The sequence below is a fragment of the Trichechus manatus genome, unplaced genomic scaffold (genome assembly GCF_000243295.1).
Source record: "Trichechus manatus latirostris isolate Lorelei unplaced genomic scaffold, TriManLat1.0 scaffold00044, whole genome shotgun sequence".
Taxonomy (NCBI): domain Eukaryota; kingdom Metazoa; phylum Chordata; class Mammalia; order Sirenia; family Trichechidae; genus Trichechus; species Trichechus manatus.
Window position 1 is genome coordinate 12,684,360 of NW_004443980.1, and position 24,941 is coordinate 12,709,300.

A 24,941-nucleotide genomic window follows, 5' to 3' on the forward strand; every position below is an offset into this window, starting at 1 on the left:
AAAGATGCCCTTGCAAGGGAACCAAGAAGAAAACACTAAATTCAGACTCAACAAGTTCAAAAAGTAATATCAGGGTAATTAATTAAACCAGAATAGCTGAGATAGATCATCCTTACTACACTAATACACAGAGTAAGGGGCTAGGCATCTGCCACTTTTGCCCTCAGGTTAGGAAAGAGAGTCATATGCCTGAGGATGCATCTTATTGTGGGTGTTGGAACCCAAGAGAAGCAAAGGGGAGTACCAGCAGATCCCATTTCAGAATGCAGAAGGACTGAGGCAGGAGGAAAGGGGTGACAATGAGAAGGAGTAGAATACACATAGTACTCAACCTCTCCCAAACTTCAGAGGTCCCAAGCCTGCCTCTGGGCTCTTTGCTTTGGAAGACATGCCTATTGACATAATCCACCTACATATTCAAGGCCCACTGTCAACTCTTCCATTCAAATTGTTGAAGCAAGCCTACCCAGCTGCTGAGGAAAACCAAGAGCATTATTTATATTAACCAACTTCGTTCTGGTAAGTATAAACTAACAACCAAGGATCATCAGACATTTGAAAAACTCAGTATTGTGGGAAAAAAAAAAGAAACAAGATGAACAAATAACAACTGGTGTTGAAGGAAAGAGATAAAGCAGGAAGCAGAAGAGAACCTTAAAAATTTTCATTAGTGTCTTTGGAGATATCTAAAAGGCTATTGCATCCATAAAAGAACAGGTCGTTATGAAAGAGAAACAAGAAAGAATTCTTAGAAATTAAAAAATTACTGAGGCAAAAAATTCAGTGTATGGACTGAACAGTAAAATGGCTATCACTAAAGTCTAAGCTGGTGATCTGAAAAATAAACTGTGGAAATAGTGTAGAATGCAGATTAAGGAGATGGAAAATAAGCAATAAAATGTTAAGCGACATGGAGGACAGACTCAGAAGTCCAACACCTCTCTAATATAAGTGCCAGATGCAAAGATGAGAGCTAATGGAGGGAAGAAATAATTAAAGAAAAACTGTAAGTATTATGGAACTAAAAAGACAATTTTCAAATAGTGCTCACTAAGAGCTCTTGTGAAATTTTAGAACATGGATAATAAAGAGAAAAAAATCATAAATTCTTCCAGAGATCTAAAAAAACAATGCAGGAAAGTAGGAACACAGGCACTGAGAGTCTTAGTCTCAGCAGAGACTTTTGGACACGGACACCACCGGATTTCAAGCAGCCAGCGGCTAATGACTGATTAATAGTGAGAGCGAAATAAATAAACTGTTTAACGGAGAAGAACTTTAAAAACATTCACCATCCATGCATTCCATATGAAAAATTACTCTAGGCAGTATTCTAGCAAAATAAAAACAGAGTATGTGAAAAAGAAAGGTGAGATTTAAAAACAAAAAGACACTAAGGCTTCAAAGTAAATCAAGCTTTTTAAAAAATGAAGGGAGAGCCTGTCGGTACTCGAGTCTTGAATATTCTCTTTTGAGCAACAGAGATTTAGTGACAATCACAGTGCCTATTTATTGTTTATAAACTATGGAAAGACATAAATAACACTGATTTAAAGAACTATTTCACTATCTCCACAATTATTACTCTATTTCAAGCCATCGCCATCCATTACCCGGACTATCTCAATACTCTCTTAACTGGTGTCACAGCTTCTGCTCTGGTTCACTCTAGTTATACTCTATGCAGCAAGCAGTCATAATCTAAAATGTGAATCACACTGCCTCCCTGCTCAAAATCTTCTAAAGGCTTCCCATCACACTTCGTAAAATCTGAAGTTTTTAATCACAGCCCATGAGGCCTTATCTGATCTGGCCCCAAGCTATCACTATTCCCTTTACACATTCCACTGGAGTTACTCTTGCTGCTCCTTGAACATGCTAAGCTCATTTCTACCTCTGGGTCTTTGTGGTCAGTGTTACCACTAGCTGGAAAGCTCTCCCTTCAGATGCTTACGTGGCCTGCTCCCTCCTCTCTGCAGAGAGGCCTTCTCTGACCTATCTAATATAGAGATCCTTCTCTGCCATTATTTAACTTCTTACCCTGGTTTAGTTTCTTAAAAGCACTCAGCACTTCTTGATATTACACATCTTTGTTTATTGTCTGTTTCCACTAAAACGTAAGCCCCTAGAGGGCAATGTCTTTGTCTTGTCCATGACTATATTCACTGCCTACAATAATGCCTGACATGTCATAGGTGCTCAATGAATATTTATTGAATGAACACTGACACTTACCAGTATTTTAGCAAATAAAATAAAAATAGGAAAACAAAAAATAAACATATGCTCCCTCTAATCACAGACATGCATTTATAGGTATGCAAAATCATTTGCAGTTTTTTTGAAACTAAGTTTAATTATCTGTCCGTATGTCATGCTTTGAAAGAACAGTCATTGTTCATGGCTAACTAAGCCTCACAAGTCTGTTATGTCTTTGCTAAAATAAGCCATTCAATCTCAAATTGCTGCAAGTCAAGCTGATCTATTCCAGATCTGCTTCTAGTTCCCAGAAGTCAATGTTTATGCTGCACTGCTTCAATAAATTTTCTTTGCATTGTCTTCAGTGGTCACAAACCACAGCTCACCAGGCTGCAGCTTTTTAAATGCCTGCTATCGTTCATTCTTCACTTAGATTCAGCTCATTAGACCCAGCTACAATGCTGGTAGGTGAAGGTATAAGCGCTACAGGATTTTCATGGATGGAATTCTGTCTTGTAACTTTATTTTGAGATGGTGGTAGAAGGAGACAAGTCTCAAATTTCAAGATGAAATAAACTCTTGGGTGAGTTCCATCAGGGTAGGGACCATATCTGTTTTGTTCACCATCCATTCCCAGTTCCAGGCACAGGGCTTATTATACAGTGGACCCTCACCAAATGTTTACTGAATAAACGAATGATATTAGCTTTTGCAAACACTGTACTTAAAAAGGGAAAATAAACTATCTCAAAGTTGATGTAATACTACTAAAAGGAGTATAATAATTAGATGTTAAAACTAGGAATAAAGTTAGATATAAAGGTAACATGATCAAAAACCTTAAAAGAAACTAAATCAATAAATTAGACAAAATCCATGATGATATAATGAAGGAAGCAGGGCTTCGAACTGAACAAAACTGAAAACCAAAACCGAAAAAAACCCTGAAATTTTCAATGTAGTGAAACTGAAATCTGAATCAAAAACATGTTTTTCTGAACCCGAACTGAAAGTGAAAACCATTATTTTTTTCGCTCAGCTATTTTCAGTTCAGTGATAATTTTTAAGTTGTAAGCAAGATTACTGGACCATTTCTGTTTGATTTTGCATTTCGTGCCCATGTATGCCAAATGCTTCTCTGGCTCACGGCTGGTAAGGGCACAGTTCGTTGCTTCAGCAGGCGACACTGCGCAGCCACAGCTATAGGTGATGACTGTTACGAGAGATGATTCACAGGCCAGAGTTTGCTGTTTCTGCTCCATGCCTGACCTCTCGCACAATAACGTGAGCTGTGCCCACCAAAGATGTGAGAAAGGCTTCGCAATTGAGAATACTTGTAGGCAGAAATCTGAACCAGCTGGTTAAATTGCATCTAGTTCTGAACAGTTTCATGTGAATGGAAATTTGTCAGGTGAGTATAAACATTTTAAACGTACATTGTTCACATTTTTTAAGTGTGATACTTAAATTCAAGAAATAGAAAATAGCATACAGAGTTTGCTGTTCCAGAATGCCTTCAGGTGGAATTAGATCAACAATTGTCAATGCATCTGTTGAATTAGTTACTGTTAACAGTTGTTCATTTGAGTTAATTTAATATACAAGATTCCATAAAACTTTAAATCCAATTATTGTTTCAGCTGGTCAAAATTTTTCAATGAACTAAGGGAGTATTAGGGAAATGATACTTCATTTGTTCTTAAAACTTAGCTCCAAAATTAGTAGTAATCTAGAAAAACAAATATTTTCTTTGAAAGTGGATGTTGCTAGTGGATTAAATTGGTGAATTTTAGGAATTAACATTCAGTTTGCAGAAGATGGTAAGATACATCTGTTGACAATGGGAATGAAAGAATTAAAAGAAAGACACACAGGTCTGTATAAAAAAAGGTCTATCAAATTTTAAAGAAGTACAACGTTTATTTAGTAACCACAGAAAATGGCTCTAATATTAAATTTCTTGATTTTCTCAGAAATTATAGTTAAATCGAGTGGCAAATGTCAGGGCAAAATGACAATTTTGAAGATTCTTACGTACAGCACTCTGACTTGCAGACATTAACCACCACAGAGTGTGATGAAAGTGACAAAGTACATAAGAAAAGACTGACTGGTATAAAGTGTGCTGCACACACACTTCAATTAGTTATTAAAGATGCAATAAAGGATGCTGAATTGGAAGAATTTTTAGAAGAATGTCATGAACTCATTCGAACACTTTGTAGTCTGATACTGTCTACCAAATTTTAGGAAAATAATTTAAGGAAGCCTGTACTGGATTACCCAACAAGATGCAACAGTATATACACCATGTTAGAAATCTTACAAAGATGCAAAAATCTCTGTGATGTACTATCTGATAATAATATGAAATATAACTTTTCTAATGACAAATGAGCATACGTCAAATTAATTTTGGAAACTTAAAAACCTTTAAAGAAAGTTACAGTAAGATTGCAAAGTGAATAATTAATCATGAGTGATGTTTTTGGTATGTGGGTGGAAACTAAGCTAAATTAAGAACTCTTAATAATACATCTGGAAACACACTGATTGAAAAATTTAATGTTAGAGAAAAAGTTATCATTGAAAATGATAGCGTATTAGGAGCAGTTTATCTAGATGCTTGTTATCCAATTCTAATTAATTCTGAACCTAAGGTGAAGGCTGCATTACATTTAAAAAGCATCTGGGAAATGATAGAAAATCTGAAAAGGAGCAATAGTGACAGTGTAACAAGGAAAGCAATTCAGGGAATACTCTCGTTTCAAATGATGATGTTGATGAGATAGAATTATTTCTCAAAATGAAAAAAAAAGTTAAATTAAGACCGAATGACTGTAGTGTTAATATTGACTCTACATTAACAAGCTTTGAATTTTGGGAAGAAAACCGTTCACAATATCCCCAGTTACATGAAATTGCTATGGTAGTCCTGAGAGCACCATCTACTCAGTCAGTGTTGAGAGAGCTTTCTCAGGTTTGAAATTCATCTTGTGAGACAACAGGGCTAGCTTAATGGAAAAATATTAGAGGACGTTCTTTTTAATTAGGTGTAATTATGATTTACTGCAATGATGTTTTCTAAATGAACTGTATAATTGCATATGAATTAAATCCATATTTGTAATAAAATGTTTTAAGTAATGTTACGGCAATTCTTCAGCTCAGAACTGGGGTGAATATTAAAGTATTAAATATTTTACTGTGCTTTGCGTTTATGCATTGATGTATTAGGTATGATAGCACACTTTGTATTTCTATTCTACTGTTTGGTGAATAAATTCTTATCAATTTTACGTGATTATTAAGTGTTAGTAACCAAAAAGTAGGCAGTTCAAATCCACCAGCCACTCCTTGGAAACCCTGTGGGGCTTCTACTCTGTCCTATAGGGTCGCTATGAGTTGGAACCAACTCAACGGCACCTAACAACAACAACAATTAAGTATTAGTAGTAAAATGTCACCTACTTCAAAATTAAGTTTGTTTTCAGAGTATTTTATAGTATTAAGCTGAGAATCTCCTACTAAAAAAGTATTTTGTATCTTCAATTTAATATTTATACAGTATGTTAGGAATGTTTTTATCACAATACTATTTTTAATGTGACTCAGTGCTGCAGTGAATTTTAGTATATTTAAAAAATAGAATTTAAAACAAAATATATTTTACATCATATTTTTCTTTGTACTGAAATGTTTTGAGACAGTGATTAAAACTGAACATCACTGTCACTTTAGATTTAATTATTAATGAATGTGTAGAAAGAAATAGTTTAATATTGCTACTTTCAAAACTAATACAAAATCGTGGGATGAACAAAATTCGAGTTAATATAAAAATGCAATATTATTTGCAATATAAGAAACAATTCTGGTAGCCATATTTCTTCAGATGAAATTGCTCCAGGTTATCCATTTACAGAATATAAATTTGAGATCAGAGAGTAAAAAACAGGTTCAAATTGGTTCAGTCATGGTTGATGAAGCAAAACTGCACAGAACCAAATTTTTAAAATTCTGGTGAACCAGAACGATAATTGGAATGGAAAAAATTACGGTTTGAAGCCCTGGAAAAAAGTAAACTTCTATAAACAAAGAGGGTTAGAAAACCCAAGACATGTTCTTGAATTACTGTCAAATACAGCATATAAACAAAAATCAAAATAAGTTTCCCACTAAAGCCACCTTTAACTTACAGGATTTGAAATCTTCTTCGCAGTTTCTGTGATTACTTGTTCTAGAGGTTTCCAGATCTGAAATGCATAGCGACCTAAACGGTAAAAGGAATAAAAGCAAACGTTTTCTATAATCAAAGTCAAATCAATACCCTTAAGGTGATTACCACAGTATTTATCAATAGTTTAATTTACACATGTTATTTCAATAAATATTTCAAAAATTTACCAGGACAGACATATTTTTTAAATTTCTAATTTAGTGAATGTAGGAAAGGATTTCATTTTAATACCATTATCACAGTTATTACATTTATCAAGTTCTAGTTCATGATCGCTCAATTAGAAATTTTCAATGTTTATGTAGTATCTGACATTTATACAATGTTTTATATCACAAAAGGTAACATTCTAGTACTTTCTTCACAACTATTGATAAAATCCCTTTATTTATAAAAATGTTTATGAATCTAAAAAATTACATTGCTTTTTAAGCTGATAATCACTTTGATTTATAGAGAAAACAAATACTGCTTATCACCCACACAATATGGAAGAGATTTCAATGGGGTTACCTTTAAAGTAAAAATGCAATTACATAGGAAATATATACCAAAGATCTTAATTATCAGTTTTTCTCATTGAGGATGACTACTCTCTCTAAAAACTTATTTTAGTGTTTTCCTTTCTTAGCCATCCTAAGAATTACAACTCCCCTGATTCCTGACAACTATGAATCAATAGCAAAACAGGTCCTAAATTGTTTTGGGAGCATAAAACAAGATACAATTGTAGTATCTGAGTAATTTACCTTTTGCATCTTGATCAGAACGCTTGTCTACTACAGAGCAATCACTAGGGCCTCTTTTTCCAAAAGTCTTCCTAGGAAAACTAGTCTATGACACTCCAGACTTTAATTCCATTTCTAGCCATAAGCTTATCTGCAAATCCATTAGTTTCTACCGTGAAAGTTCAGCTACATAGATCTTTTAGGAGACCTTATCTGCCTGATTATACTCTTATTCCTCTGCAAATGACATACATTAGAGTTAAAAACAGGATGCCAGAAACAGGAAAATGTGAAGCAGCCAACCTAAGGATGAATAAAAAGCTCTTGGGATCCAGGAGAACACTAAGTTAAATTAAACGAAGCTGAAACCCTAACTTGTCCAAATCTCTTATCATATACATGTAATCTTTCATTTGATTTCACAATAGTACAAAATGTAGCTTTTCAATTGCCTCAAATTTCTTCAAAATCAAAACCAGGCAGCTAACTGACCTCCTGTCCCAGTGGAAAAAAGCAGTGAAATGCTTGAAGAAGTGACATCTTTAGGCTTAATTTAACCATAGACCAGAAGGCCTAGGCAAGTCTAAGTGTACCTTCTCCTAAATACTCGTATTCAATTGTCTTTGGCTCTGGAAGAAATCTCCCTGTTAATATTCTCATTAGTAATATGAATGTGGCAACAGTATGATCTATACAGTATACACACACCAATTATACTCATTTTAGAATGACAACTTTGGAAAAAGTAGAGCATTCTCTAATTCAAAATGAAAATCTTATGTTTGAATTTCTAGTAACTATGCCTCTACTATACTCTACTATAATAATTAAAATTAAAATTTTCTTGTATGGATCTTGTCATGAATCTTCGGAAATTAGTTAACTATAGTTATTTAATGAGACACAATACCCTAATGGCAGAGAGATGGAGAAGATCTGAACCACTGACCTTTTTAACTTTAAAGTTCTTACTGTTAAAGTTCTTTAAATGAAAGTTATGTGAAATTAAATATCATGTAAAACAAAACAAACAAACAAATAAAAACCCCTTTTCTGTTCCATTCTCCTACTGGATCTTACTGAACTCCATACAACTACAATGGAATGGAGCTTCACCTAAAAAGAAGACCCAATTGACAAGGAACTTAGAAACACAAAGGTTAACAGGGAAATGCTCTCCGATAAACATTTAATTAGGGAATAGCTATGTAATTTAAAACTATAATTTAATGACTAAAACATACAACAGTCTTCCTTTTAATCTTTACAGCTATGCTTTCTAAAAAGTTAAGTTAGGCAGTAAAAGAAATTCTCCTGGGTTTATTGAAAAAATGACACAAATATGTTCAAAGATGAAGTAATAAATACACTACAGGGAACATCTATGCTCATCAGAAAGAAATGACAGCTCAGAAAATGTGTAGCCCCATCTGCAAGAAAAAATAAATATGGGAGAATAAGCCCCATATCACTTACATTGTTTCATATTAAAGATTTTTTTTAATAGTACACTGTAACTCAAACTAAAAAAAAAAGCCAGGAAGATCAACCACTATTGGAGCTAGTTTTCCTAGCTTTCGCTTCATTCATTTTCTTCACTACAAACTTTATCTAGATTTTGCTATATTGACAAATGCTCAGTGACTATAAATGGTAGAAAAAATGGGAATGTATAAAACCAAAAACCTGAGCAAATAAGGGACTGTTCACGAATCACTATGAAAGCTATTTAGAAATATTTCTCCTGCAACATTTATTGATGTGTATTCTTTATTTATCTTACCTGCAAAGGCAAAGGCTGCAACACCCAGTCCTACAGCTATCAAACTTCTTGCCTATGGAGGAAAAAACGACTATCACTTACAGCATTACACACTGAGTTTTAAAGGTAAATCACTTTTAATAATGAGAATAAGTATGTTAAATACTACATTTTCTTCAAGCTCTGCTGTGAAGAATAGAACTTCAAAAAATCTGCAAGGTCAAAGGTATTATATCTGTTGCTCACTGTATCAGCTAATTGTCAGTGAACTAAAATAATTCTAGATTTTCATTTCATTTCCATATATTTGAATTCATTCAAACTAACGGCTTTTATGTTACTTGCTGTTAAAATGTCTTCTATAGAGTATTCATAATTTGAGGATTTAATATTTTTATTATCTTCTATAAAGATAAAAGGCATGTATTTCTTCCTCCATATTTTACCTCTGATATGCTCAACGGCATTTGCTATATTTAAAAATTTAATAAAACCTTAGATCTATGTTTAAGAAAGAAGTCAAACTAATTTATTTCTACCCTTCTAGACCAATGTAAAATTTTTTTTAAAGAGCCAAGAATTTATCATTCTGACAAAAATTACTTAAAATTGGCTATATACTCCGTATTATTCTGTGCTTTTCTTCTCAAACACCACAGGAAAAATATTCAAGTCAAAATTAAAAAAGGTTTATGTGGAACACACTAATGGTTGTGTCCCAATCCCTGTTCTCATTTTCTACTACAGGATTAAGAATTTATATTTTTAGCCAGACATGCATTTCCGTGCCTCCCTTAGATGTAGTACGGTTACATCAACTACCGCTGGCTTACAGGATGTGAGCACAGTGCTGCAGGCAACTTCTGATAAGGCCTTAAAGGGGGTGGGGGGTGCACTTCTCCTTTTCCATTCCTCCTATCTGCTGGCTGGAATGTAGAAATTATACCTGGAACAGCCATCTTGGGTAAAGAAAGAGGAACAATGAGATAAAGGGCACCCATGCCCCCAGTGATCATGAAGCTGCCTCTATTTACACGAGATAAAAACAAATGTTCTATCTTCCTAAGCCCAGAATTTTTGGTTTTCAGTCACTTGCAGTCAAATTCTGAAGGATACAGAATTAAGGAGAGTCACCACAGGAACGTTTTTGTCTGATTAGTGGTGAGAGAGGTAAACCCATAAGATCCAGCACAGATTTAAAAAGAGCTAGACTAATCTCTACTAGGGAACAGAATGGATTCATTTCCCATTGGTGCAGACATCGTAAGATAGAGGTTGAGACTCAAGGGATGCTAAACCAAAAAGCCCTTCAGCTGGTAGTCTTCAAGATCAGAACAGGAATATACTCCTAGTCTTAGGAAATCAAAGCCCCAGACCTTCAAGGTACAGCTCTATAATGAGAAACATCAGGTCAGAAAGGGCAGCTGTGTGAAGATGCTCAAACTTTAATATCCACTAACTCTTTCTTGGAGACCCTGGGTGGTGCAAACAGTTAATATGCTTAGCTGCCAACCAAAAGTTTGGAGGTTTGAGTCCAGAAGAAAGGCCTGGGACCTACTTATAAAAAATCAGCCATGGAGCACAGTTCCACTCAGACATACATGGGGTCGCTGTGATTGGAATTTACTCAACAACAACTGGTTTAACTCTTACAGATCCCTTAGGGAACGTTTATCTAGGCTTCTCCTTCTCTGTCTCAGGTCTAAGACACACCTCACCACCAGGCAATGACACTAGGACAATTTCAGTAAAGCAGGATTCATTTCTTGGCAGAAGAGGGAAAGCCTAAAGCTAGTGACCCAGAGAGGCAAAATAGTCTTCAAGGTTCCCTTCAGGCTGTCGAGCCTTAATTATTCCAGGACAGAAGGGAGGTGAGTGGTGATTTAAAGATGCTCTGTTCAGGTATATAGATTTTTGCCATTTTCCAGAACTTCCCTGGTGTATATATTTTGAGCTAAGTTACAACTTTAACCTTAATGGGTACCTGGGTGGCACAAAGGGTTAAGTGCTGACGACTAGCCAAAAGTTTGGTGGCTTGAATCCATTCAGAGGCGCCTCGGAAGATAGGCCTGGTGATCTGCTCCTAAAAGGTCACAGCCTTGAAAACCTTATGGAGCAGTTTTACTCTGCACACATGGAGGTCACCAGGAGTCAGAATCGACTAGACGGGAACAACAGTCATGGTTCACTTTAAGGACATTTCAGGAGGCCTTGGGTAGTGCAAATAGTTAATACACTTCATCGCTAACCGAAAGGTTGGAGGTTCAAGTCCACTCACAAGTGCCTCAAAAGAAATGAGACAGTCCCCACAGTACTGTATTATGAATCCTATTTTCTTTGCTTGGCTTCCTTCCCCCCAGCTTTGCATTTGAATTCTGCTTTTATGTAACCCCACTGCACCTGCATAGTATGATTAAGGATGTTGCTGACATAATTTGTATGTACTCCCTACTTGTAAACCCCTTTAAAAGGAACTTGCCTGTCTGCCCTTGACAAGCAGTCTTGGCGGCAGCAGCTCCAACTGACTCTTTTTCCTTGTACAATGAAATAAAGGTGCCTTTCCTGTTCTCCCACCTTGGTCTCTCGTTTATTGGCCAATACGAGTCATGCCGAGGAAGAACCTGGGGTTTCCATCCGGTAACAGAAAAGCCTGGTGATATACTTCCCACTCAACTGTTTCATATGTGCATTACATTTTCCTCCCTTAAAACCTTTATTCTTCATCCAACTAGAAACTCACATCTTTGCCTACTCAAATTCTACGTATTCTTAATGCTTCAGCCTGAATTTGCCACAAAATGGGAGAAATCAATTTGCGACATATATAACAGAAAACGAACACATATCCAAAATACGTATAGAATTCCTCCAAATCAGTAATAAAAAGGCAGACAATCCAACAGAAAAATAGGCAAAAGACTAGGTCATGGTCAGGGATTTCAGAGAAAAAGAACTCTAAATAATAAACATATGAAAAGGGACTCAGCCTCAAGAGTAACCAGGAAATACTGACAATAACAACAACAAAGAGTGTAGAAATATCAATATCAGAACATAAAGATCTCTGGCCTTTATAGAACTTGTTCTGTCCACTGACGCATTCCAAGCACCTAACAACAGTATCTACAGTTCCTGGAGTAACTGTGAGTATAAAATGTAATAACATATGTAAAGGAATTAGCACAGTGGCTTGGCACATGGTAAACAGTAAATATGAACTGTTTTTAATATTAATAAAAATAACTAGATACTACTGAATATACGTGGTGTAACAGAAGTATGAATAAAGTTCTATGAAAACCCTTCAATTAGTTTAAGTGGTTAAGAGAAGATTCATAGACGTGGGTTTCAAGGTACGCCCTAGAAAATGAACTGGTCTTCTCTGAATGAAAAACCTCAAATTTTTACATTCTGAAAAATACATATTTAAAACACATAAAGATTTGAAAAGTCGAGTTATTCTAATTTCAAATTTTACAGATTAATAAATATTGTGTCATTTTTACTATTTCAACTACTCAAAATATAGAAAAGAGACAGATGGTGGCCTCTACAATTCCAAAGAGATTTTTATTTTAAGATTTTATTTCAAAGGCATTTATATAGGAAAATGTTAAACCATTAGGCAACAAAATCTTCACCTTATTCAAACAATATGTAAGGCTAAGTTGTGTTTAATAATAATAATTCAATTTAATTCAATAAATAAGCATTAAGCATTATGCTGATAATTCTCCATTCGTCCCTCCAGATCCGTTCTCCACCCTTCTCTGCCTTGCTCTGTACCTTTGCCTCCCCTCGTATCTAAGGAATACATTATCCAGTCCTCACTTGTCCTCTATCTTCCAACTGGATTTTGCCAGTGGAGGAGGTACCAGCAGGAAAACAGAGGGTATAAGGAAAGAGAGTTAATGGTTACTATTTATTCCTCATTTCTTTCCTGCTATGTTTCTTCTTTGGCCAAAGCTCCTGTTGAGTGGTTCCTCTTCCATGACCAAAACTCTCACTGGGTTCTGAAACTTAGATCCCATTCTCTTCTCCTTTCACCTTGGTGGATTTAACAGCTTCCAGCTGTTGCTAGTCCCTGGTGATCCAACATCCCTTTTTGGTTACCTTAACCATGGCCATACCTCTGTAAATAGTCCCTTCATTAAACTATCTTCAAATAAACCTTTGAGTCCATCTGTTATTGCTAGGACCCTGACTGATACAAACGTCACTACATACCAGTTACTATACTGCACAAAAAGATGTAGTCTGGAACAAGGCAAACTTGGTCCTAGACCTTCATAGATAGACAGCTGCTGTTGAGTTGACTCTAGCTCATGATGACCTTATGTACAACAGAACAAAACGCTGCCCAGTGCAGCATTCTCCTCATAATTGCTGGTATGTTTGAATCCATTATTGTGGCTATTGTGCCAATACATCTAACTGAGGGTCTCTCTTGCCCTTGTTGGCCTTCTACTTCACCAAGCATGATGTCCTCCTCCAACGATTGATACCTCCTGCTGATGTGTCCAAAGCAAGTGAGTCACACAATGTTCTGTTGTGATCCATAAGGTTCTCATTGGCTAATTTTTGGAAGTAGATCACCAGGCCATTCTTCCCAGTCTGTCTTAGTCTGGAAGCTTTACTGAAACCTGTCTACCATGGGTGACCCTGCTAGTATTTGAAATACTGGTAGCATAGCACAGCTTCCAGCATCACAGCAAAACATGCAAGCCACTACAGTATGACAAACTGACAGACCTAGACATATACCAGTTGCCATCAAGTTGATTTTGACTCATGACAACCTAGACCTAGAGAGGCCTATATCAAATGAGTCCTATGTGGGTTTGTGAACATGACGGGCCTCCAATGTTTATTCTATGCTAATCTCCTCTTGCTCTGGACTCCCAAAGATCTTTATTTTGATCCTTATTACTAAATTATGGTTAGATGTGTACTGTCTCCTTTAGCCTCTTCTGAGTATCAACAGCCTTTCAAAAATGTGATGAAATCTATGGACCATCTCCCAAGAAAAACACAAATATATGTACACTATAAACTTTTTGTACATAATTTGAGGGGATTCATGGGTTTCCCTGAAGCCCTTCAGTTCACAAGCTCCAACATAAGAACTCCTGTGAAAAAAGGCCAAGGAGGGTGTCTCATCCACCTTTGAGATCTTAGAGCACATCAGAAGACCTGTCATATATATTTCAATTTTTATTCATTCAGCAATATAATACTGATGCCAGAATTAACCTCTATTTCTAAAGACTAACTTTATTTTAAAACACACACACACACAAAAGGCATAGCAAACTTTAAAAACAACAGCAAAACTAAGCCAAATTAGGTAGGTCATTGGAGCAAATAAGGATGCTCAATAAGTGACCAAAAACTATGCAATCAACTCTTAATTATAAACACTGAAAGGACAAAGTATAAACACAGCTCATCAAAAACCCATTTCTCTACTGGAATTAAAATTCCTTATTGGAAGGGGGCTGTACTTTATTTACCTCTTTACCTATATTTTAATTCAATTGATCTTAAAATCAGTTTATATTTTCTGAGCATAAATAATTGATAAGGAAGTAAAAATACTTGTGAGTTAAAATACTTAACTTGTGAGTTAAAATCAACTTGAAATTTGAAAAAAAATCATGTATCCTGAACAACCATTTGTATTCTGACATAAAGATAAAATTCCCTCCAATAAAATTTCAAATGGAAATACTAAGACTGTTACACCTATAAACAATTAAGTAACAACTCAGTTACAACCTCAATTGGTCCAGAATAAGATTTGTTTCTTAGAAAAAAATTCTTACCTATTACCTTTTTTTTTTAATCACTAAAAAGTCGTTGGTATTTCTTTTCAGACACGAATGTAGAGAGCTCTAAAATAAAACTCATCTTTCCACCCCCATGAAATTGAAATGTCTCACACCAAGAAAAGAAACTAATTTCAAACGGGGAGTCCTTGGGTGGTGCAAATGATTAATGCGTTGAGCTGCTAACTGAAAGGTTGCAAGTTCAAGTCCATCCAGGCACCTCTGAAGAAAGGCCTGGAGATCTACTTCTGAAAAATCAGCCATGGACAACCCTATGAAGCACAGTTCTACTCTGACACACATGGGATCACGATGAGTTGGAATTGACTCAACAGCAACTGGAAATTCCAAATGCAGAAAACAAGAAGTATAGGAGAAGGAAAATCTGAGCAAGTAGTTCACACAGAACTCTCGACCCTACCTTTATTTGACCTTAATTTTTAAAAGCAAAATAAAACTAAAACATACTGGGGCTTTTAAATAGCCCAAGGTTCATTTGACACAATTGTGTAAATACCAGAGAATTCCAGCAACATCTTTTCTATTTTATTACTGTAGAAAACTTTGTCACATATGCTTTACCACTATGCTATTTCACATTTACTTAAACTTGGGCTAACAGTATCTATTTTTGTTTCTTTTATATATGCAACACCATATTTGATCTAGGGGCAAGCATGAAGATGTACTTCAGTTTTTATTTTGAATGCTTTTTAAACAATGATGCTTTAAAACTAGATTGCCAGTAACAGAACAACAAAAATAACACTGAAACGACAATTTAAAAGCAAAACGGTGCATCAGGCATCATGTCAGAATGAAAAGCACGGTCTATCGACCAACTAGACAATAACCAGGTTAAATGGCGAAAACTGCTCGTGCGACTAGAGACATGAGAGTACGTCCGTGAATTTTACAGACACCAGGGAAATGTTGCTAGCACTTCTCTGACTTGATCAGGAAAATTATAATATGTGTTGAAAATAAATCAGGCAATGTGATTTAAAAAGAAAGGCATGTTTATACCTGTAGTCTGGCCTAGGCTAAAACTGCCATAGTTGTCATATACAGTTAGGAGACAAAAAAAAAACCAAAAAACCCAAACCCGTTGCCATCAAGTCGATTCCGACTCATGGCCACCCTATAGGACAGAGTAGAACCGCCCCATGGAGTTTCCAAGGAGCGCCTGGTGGATTCAAACCTTGACCTTCTGGTTAGCAGCCGTGGCACCTAACCACTACGCCACCAGGGTTTCCATTTAAGAGACAGTAGACGGCAACTGTGGAGGCCAAATGAGGGGTGTGTGTGTATGTGTGTGTGTGTGTGTGTGTGTGTGTGCGTGTGTATGCGTGCGCGCACGCGTGTGTGTTTTAGCTTTTTTAACAAAATATCCACAAGGCTGCCTTGGGCAAGTTTTAGTTCTGAAACATGTTCTTTGAAGATTTAGATTTATCTAGTTTAGAAAACTAGTGAACATTTTCTACAAAAGGCCTGCAGAAAATATAAATTCTTGAAGAGATATATAGATATAAACGTATTTCCTACACAAAATTAGGCTAGCACACACTTCTACTTGAACAAGCTAGTTTCTTTGTTATTTTGTAGTGAACAAGCTAGTCTCTCTATAAATATGTGAACATATGCAGATGAACATTAAATCAGTTACAAATCACTTACAAATTCTACCAACACATTCTTTTACAACTGGTCCAGACTGGTGTCTGGAAACAGTAGTCAGTACAAGGAAAACAGAAGACCTCAGCTACTCTACTTATGCCAAATGCGGAAATTCAGTTTTTAGCAACCTCATCACGGTCACCATGGGAAACAAAGACGGCACGTATGCACATAACATACTTAGGTGATACTGGTCAACGTTATTTAAATGTTTAAAATTCATGATGACTTTAGATTGTAATTGTCAAAAATGCCAAAAAGCATAGTTTCCACTGCCACTCCCCCTGACCACACACAATGCATGAGTATTTTGGACTTAAAAATTTCTAGTCATATGCCTAAAAGCACTGCTGAAACCAATAGATGGCAATTCTCAAGGAAATCATTGAGATTGGTTTCAAAATGGTGGGACAGTTACTACAGAGACTGCTAAGCCTGGCTGAAAAAAGGTCTTATGCACACACTAAATACTATCATTACAAAATTATAATCTCTGATTATATGTGAATTCATAACACCTGGGGGGGGGGGGTTCTCATTTACTAATGGAGAAGAAGAATGAGCCTGATGTCTCAAAACATTGTTTCTTTGTTATCTTGTAGTGACTTAATTCTCAGGGGTGAATCACAAGCAAATCACTTTCTGCCGAACTCAGTGTTTTGTTGCCTTATTATTTGGTTCAGTTTCTAGAACGAAAGCTCTTTGAATTTAAACAACAGCAAGTGGAAGAGACAAAAGAAAGGGAACAACAGAGACTGCTGCTGAATCAGCAGAACATGGGAAAGCGAGGTATTATACCTGCAGCTCAACATATGGACAGGGGAATATGTAGTCAATAAAAATATCAAACATAACAAAATGACATTAGAATGACAATTTTTACAATTATCCTACCCTAAAATCTTCAAGCCAGTTATGAATTTTGAAGACTAAATTGGGCCAATCCACATTAAGCTCCCTAGCCCTTACCATTACTGTTCCATTGCTAAAAGCAAATGCATTTGAGCTTCTCTCAAAAGACTAATTCCCATGAAAATCCTACACTGAGTAGTAAAAAGGAGAAGTAAAGTTTACTACATTTCTATTCACTCTGTTTTCAAGTCACTTAATTTCTTTTAAACCACAGGCAAGATAATTTCTATAGCAAGACTAGTAAGTAAATAAAAAAAGCAAAACAAAAGCAAAAAACCAAACAATAATACAAAACCAAAAACCAAACATGATAAGAAACAAAACTCTTAGGCTTACCCTAAATAAGTATTTCTCCCTTCCCCCATATAAACAAACACCTAACCTTAAACCCTTGCTATACACAAGGATTTCTTAAGAATAAGCTTTTAAGTACTGTATTGCATTTATTTGGTGACCCATTAATGTGAACCTTGTCTCCACTTTCTCCAAATAACATAAGCTTTCTTTGCACTCATTAACCTAAAATGTGAATAAATGTGGCTGCCAAAAACTCTTGCTCAAAATCAACCTAGTCCTAAATGCTTCAGAGAGCACTTGGAGGCCCTGGGTTCCTCATACGTTTGCCAAATCAGGTTTTAAATTCTTCAACCCAAGGGCACCTGCTGTGTTTCAGGACCACAAAATAATAACTTCAGCCATATCCCTTGTCTCATTCATTATTCACTAATTAATTCAACATTCAAACATTTTATCTTAGTGTCTACTACACTGTGCTAGAGGTGGAGACATAGATTAATAAGATGCCCTCACAAAGTTTATTACAAATTGATTCTCAACCTCAAAACAAACCATGTATGTTCTCCAAAACATCTAAGTTTGCTTTTAGTATTTTATTTCTCCATACATTTATCTAACCTCTTTTAGAACTTATTAAATTGTTAACCAGAAATATTTCTTGGAGGAATAAAAGTATGGTAATACTATTTGCCAGTGATTCTCAAATGCTGACATATTTGACATTTCCATTCTGTTATAGATTGAATTGTGTCCCCCAAAATGTGTGTCAACTTGGCTAAGTCATGATTCCTAGTATTGTGTGATTGTCCACCATCTTGTCATCTGATGTGATTTTCCTATGTGTTGTAAATCCTACCTCTATGATGTTAATGAGGCAGGACTCATTCTACAGGATTAGGTTGTATTTTGAGCCAAGCTCTTTTGAGACATAAAAGAGAGAATCCAGCAGAGACAGAGAGACCGCCTACCACCAAGAATGAAGAACCAGGAGTGGGGGCATGTCCTTTGGACCTGGGGTCCCTGCACTGAGAAGTTCCTATACCAGGGGAAGATTGATGACAAGGACCTTCCCCCAGAGCCAACAGAAAGAGAAAGACTTCTCCTGGAGCTGGCACCCTGGATTCAGACTTCTAGCCTCCTGAACTGTGAAGAGAATAAATTTCTTTGTTAAAGCCATCCACTTGTGGTATTTCTGTAGCAGCAGCACTAGATAACTAAGATACATACTTAAGGCCCAGGTTTTAACAGACAGAATATGGACCACGGTATAGATAAAATCTGATCTAGGCTACATGTAAAGACACATGGCTATAACTCCACACCTTTCTCGTGTTAACAATGTGTAGGAACACTGGAGTTAAAATCAACAGCTTTATACAACTATACTGAAATAACCAAGTTTCTGAGCATAATCTAGTACATAGATTTTGCTGGTTAGATGCGTGTTAGCCACTTATTCAGGCACATTACTTAGAAAAAAGGATGAACTAACGATAAAACTCTGTTTTAAGTGTGTAAAATTATAATATAGTAATTAGATTTTAAAAATAAAAAAGCCTTTCACTTAGCTTTCATTTTAACACTAGGTCCATTGTAAAGTAGCTGTCAAGTCTACTATAACTCATAGAGACCTACAGGACAGAGTAGAGCTCCCCCAAAGGATTTCCAAGGCTGTAATCTTTATGGGAGCAGATTGCCACATCTTTCTTCTGTGGAGTCACTGGTTGGATTCGAACCACCAACCTTTCAGTAACCAAGCACTTAACCACATTGTACAGTAAAACCTGCAAAAGCCAGAACCTATATAATGCAGAAATCTGTCAGAAAAGGAAAACTCAAATACTTTCACTAATAGACAGCGATAGAAAAGTGGTAAGACTGCACCCTGTCAAAGGCAGAAAATTGCGAGACCCGGAAAAACAAGGCAGTCCCATCAAGTTCAGGTTCTCACAGTATATCTTTCAATGCATATCTTTATTCAGATTTACTAAGTCAATGGTGGGCAGAAGGACCTAAAGGTGAGAGACTGATTTCAGTGGGCATTCAACTACAGGCCACCTATAAGAAACTTCTGCCTGCCCTTACACGTTTTTCCTGAGCTGGCCCTGACCCTGTATTTGTACCATCACATTTTCTCAAAATATGCTCACCCTCCACTGAAGCTGCTGGCTCTGAGTAACGGGGCTGGGGTACCTGAGTCCTAGCCCCACTATCCTCAATGACTCTAATATTACCCTACTTGTCCGATTCACCATCCTTTGCGTAAAGATGACATGTCCCTGTCCCTAACAGAGAAGTGTCATTTAATTATCTAATTATATTGTCAAAGTAGATTTTAGCATTGGCCCTTGGGTGTCCTCACTCCTTACAATTCTCTAGCCATTTCAGAAAACTAAATCGTCTCTCCCCCTCCCCAAAGAAGTTGTATTTTCAAAAATCCTGCATTTAGTATAAAACATACCAGTTTGATATAGCTGCTATCATGTAGCAATCTGTCACACCACCAGTATAGAGGTTCTTAACATTTTAGTCAAAAATTCCAAAGTCTTACAGGTTTGACAAGGGGTGGTGAAATGGGCAATCTCATGAACTGACGCTGGGAATTCAAACTGGTACAGTCTGTCTCAAAGGTAACTTCAGAATAGGTATAAACAGCCTTAAATATGGTCATGGTTTTAGGCTTGGTAACTATAATTTAAAAAATTTATTGTAAGAAAATAATCAGAAGCGCATAAAAACCTATATATAAGAATATTCATCACTGCATTATTTATAATATACAAAAGGAAATAACTTGAATGCTCAATAATAGGGGAATAATTAAATTACAGAATATCCTAATAATATGCATCAACAATATTATTATATTATTGAGAAATGTTTAGAGACCATATTTTAAGTAGAGAATAAAAGCAGGTTATAAAATAGAATGTACAGCATATATACACAGAAAGAAAAAAATGAATTATATAAACCAAAACATTAACAGTAGTTATATATTCTTAGTACCTACCTGCTACCATTTAAAAAAGTCTTAGGATCGTGAACTTTGGAACCAAAAAGATATGGTTTCAATTTTAACTGTCTTACTTGGCAGCTCTATGACTTTGGATAAGTTACTAAGTTCTATAATAATGTTTTCTCAGCTGTAAAATGAGGATAAGAACTAAACCTACTTCCTTGGTATGAATTTTTGTAAATTAGGAAATTGATATGCATCACCTAGTATTTGATACATAATAAACATCCAATAAATAGTAGCTATTATAATTACTATACAATATTATTATAAAATTATTTCTTTAAAAGTCAGGGAAAAAACAATAAAGGTTATTAAAAAAAGAAAAATCTTAGGAAGATCCCACCAGGTCAGAAGGGTTTAATAAACTTCAGAACCTCTGACCTGTCTCCTTTTAAATAAAGTTTAGCAGCAAATTCTTCCTAGCACTCTTTGGTATCTCCCTTTTTTACCTTGCACTTAATTTTGCACCCTGATCATAAAATTGATTGTTTTGTCTCTAGCAAGTTTCCTCCCTATGAAGTATTCCTACAAACAAGCTTTTATTATATTGACTTTGAAGTCCCTGACAAGTAGCCCTTAAACTTTTTTTGCTTACATCTGATGTGCACCTCACCTGCCATACTTTGTCAAGCGTTTGTCCTCCCTTACAATAGCCTATTTTACTCTAAGGCAGCAACTTCTTATATTTTTAGAGTGGTAACAGAGTTTAAATTTCATTACACCGTATTCTTTCCTTCCCTTTTGAGTTAAGGTGAAATAAAATTAACTGTGCTTTGGCGTTTAAGAATGTTTAAACAAATCTCAAAGCATCTGAAGACCCTGAGAATTATCACAAAATCAAGACTATAAATCATTTCTTTGCAGTTGGATTTCATCAGTGTCTCATATCTAAATAAGAGAGGCATTGTAAGTAAACTATGAACTTTAATAATAACATATCAATATTGATTAATTGTTACAAATGAACTATACTGATCCAAGAGGTCAATAACAGGGGAAGCTGGGTGTGGGGTACATGGGAATTCTGTGCACTATCTTCTCAATTTTTCTGTAAATCTATCCTTAAAAAAATGAAGTATATATAAAAGAAAAAAAAAGTTACACCTGGTGATTAGATTGTCAGGAAAGCTAAAAATGTTTGTTTAATCCCTGATAGCACTGGAATAGTATTGAGAGCATAGGACAGTGAAAATAGAGTTTAATGAAATAATACTATTATTTCCCTGTCACTGTTGGCTAAATGGAGTCCCTGAGGAGTATAAAGAGCTAACATGCTCAGCTGTTAACCAAAAAGTTGGAGGTTCAAGTCCACCTAAAGGCACCTCAGAAGAAAGGTCTGGCAATCTACTTCTGAAAAATCAGCCATTGAAAACCCTATGGAGTACAGTTCTACTCTGACACACATAGGGTTGCTATGAGTTGGAATTGACTGATGGCAACTGGTTTGTTTGCTTGTTTTTGTTTGGTTTGACAGGCTAAATAGACTTGTATTGGCTAAGGGAATACCCACCACTTACAACAGTGTTATAACACTGTTTTTATGAACCTATGCTTTCAAATTTGTCAGTATCAATGGAACTCGAATCATCCTCCAGCTGAAAACAGTAGTTAGTGGTCCCGGGCCAGTCTGCATTCACCAAATCCACTCCTTGACCTTTCCCTCCTCTGCTCTGTTGGAACATGGGCTAAGTCCTGCAGGCTCTTGTGTCAAATGGTTCCAAGGTGAGTCTGACCATTGGGATGCAATCGTGGGAGGTCAGGGGATTGGAAAGAGGGAGAGATCAAGGTATTCCTCCTCTTTCCTCTCTGCCTTCAGCAGCAGCAGATGTCTCCTTGATGCCTCCAGCATCCCCGTGAACAGGCCCTCGTGGTTCCAGTTAACATTGGGTGGTTTTGAAAACACCAACTCTTCCCTTTGGCCCTCCAGCCCTAGGAGTGCTAGTGGTTTCTTGGTGTTCCCAACCTCTCCATTGCCTCACTATTCCCTTTTTGGCTTCTCAACAACCCCATTACCTATGTAACCAAGTCACTCCATTAAATTTTGTTTCATATAATTTGTCTTTTATTTATATAAATTATAGACCTTGACTGATACAGTTAGAAAGGCTGAAGAAGAAAGAGGATATTTTGAGTTAAGGCACAGAGACAAGAAAGCAAAGTATCTTTGAGATTCACACCTTCACCAACTGTGTGCCCTTGGGCAAATCTTTCCGTTGCTTTAGCCTTCAATTTATCCATCTATAAGTGGGGGTTACGGTAGTATCTATATCTCACAGGGATATTATACAGACAAAATAACTGCATGTATATAAGGCATCAGCATAACGCCTGGCACAAAACATTTTAGCTACACTCACTATTACTGCTGCCATCATCCCCTCGTCTATACTCCCACAGTACTGCCCACGGTGATTCAATCTTAACTGGCCTTGCCCTCTTCTGCTTCTCCATCCTCCACTCCTCTTAAACACTGCTCTAGGCTTAATCTTCCTGAAGCCCTCCACTGACCACACAGTTTCCTGCAAAAGCTCAACTGCCTACAGAATACAGTCCACACTCCTTATCCTGGTGTTCAGGACTACCCACAATCTTACCCCAATTTTCCTTATTTTTTTTATTTTTCCGTGATACATTTTAGAAAAACCTATTTTTCTCTTTCTGGCTTCTCTTGAAAAATCAAGTATCTGTTAATAGTGGTTTATTCTAATAATCTGCAAAGGTAAGTAGCAATTACCCCCGTTAGCAACTCAAGTGCTTTCTCTACTTTTCTATAGTCATCATCACTCAAACAATATATGCATTTATCCAGACCCTCTCACTCATTTGTGTTGCCTTCCTGTGCTCTTTAGGTATCTGAATTTTCCACCCTAACATTTTTTTCATCTTTTTAATTTTCCCATATATTTCCCCTTTCTCACTCATTTTTCTGCAGTCTTCTCTGATTTCCCAAACTAGAAACAATGGGTAGTACCTTTAAATTCATGCACTTTACCCATATACCTCTCTATGACACCTATAGCTTGTACTTTAGTCCTTCATTCACTAAATAAATATTTTTTTAAAAAATTATTAAGTATCTACAATCTGTTCTGTGCTGTGGTAGGCCCTAGGGGTGGGTATCAAAGTGAACCAGATGCAATGCCTACTGAGAAGATCCATACGTAGGGGGCTGAACAAGTTTCTTGAAGACAAAATTCACGTCTGATTCATTTTTGTATCCACTACAGCACCTCACCTCAGGACCTTACCTAATAAAGTGGGGCTCTATAAATATGTGTTGAGTGAATGGCCAACTAAACAAATAAATGAAAACACTTAATACTAGTGTGTCATGAATTGGTTATTTAGATTTGATCCACCTTGTCTCCTAGAGCAGGGGTCGGCAAACTATGACACACAGGCCAAATCTGCCCCTCCAAATGTTTTTGTAAATAAAGTTTTACTGAAACATAGCCATGTGTACTTGCTTCCTATGGCTGCTTCTGCTCTAACAGCAGAGCCAAGTAGTTGTGACAGAGACCAGATGGCCTTCAAAGCCTAAAATATTTACTTTATGGAAAAAGTTTGCTGATCTCTGTCCTTGAAGGGGACAGTCTTGATTTATTCATACCCCAAAATATAGCTTCCACATATTGTGTTTCCAGAAAAAATCTACTCGATTACTTTAATTTAAAAAGCTTTAAAAACAGAGCTGATATCTCAGTTGGAGACTGCCTGTGTTACTGGAGGTATGAATAAGCAATAAAATGACCAAAACCTGGAAAAGTATTATCAGAAGACATCAGAGTATTATGTATACTCTGAATACACATAACCTTTATCAGATGCTTATATTTAGACCTCTCTTTACCACTAAAAAAGTCAGAGGGATAGTCTCGTTTATCGTTATCTTCTTCATTCCGTAAGGCTGTCAGTTCATCGCTCTCTAACATTTCTCTAATTCTCTATTCTTCTCCATTCCAGTTGCTTCATTCATTGGTTAATCATTCTACAAATATTTATTGAATACCAACCATGTACTTAGTACAATGCTGGAAGCACAGAGAATGAAGTTCCTTAAAATTTATCCCTGCCTATAAAGAATATAATTTTAGTTATAAAATATATTTTAAAAAGGAGAAAAAACATTATTGAAATAATGCCAGGAAATCAACAAGTGAGCCAAGTCAGGTATCTCTTACCACAACCTAGTTTCAAATATCCACAAGAAAAAAAAAAAAGAAAAAAAAAGCTCCACTATTATGAATCAAAGAATTTTAAACAACTGGAAAACAGC

At 36.1% G+C, this 24,941-nt stretch overlaps 1 protein-coding gene across 1 annotated transcript in view; it reads right to left on the minus strand.

Moving 5' to 3' along the window:
* Positions 1 to 24,941, minus strand: part of DNAJC15 (DnaJ heat shock protein family (Hsp40) member C15) — an 89,784-nt gene that overhangs the window by 57,744 nt on the left and 7,099 nt on the right. Inside the window, exons 2-3 of the mRNA XM_004376607.2 lie at positions 8,951 to 9,002; positions 6,399 to 6,472 (exon numbers count right to left, since the gene is read on the minus strand). Of these exons, the coding sequence (XP_004376664.1) occupies positions 6,399 to 6,472; positions 8,951 to 9,002 (126 nt within the window). The remainder of the gene's footprint in view (positions 1 to 6,398; positions 6,473 to 8,950; positions 9,003 to 24,941) is intronic.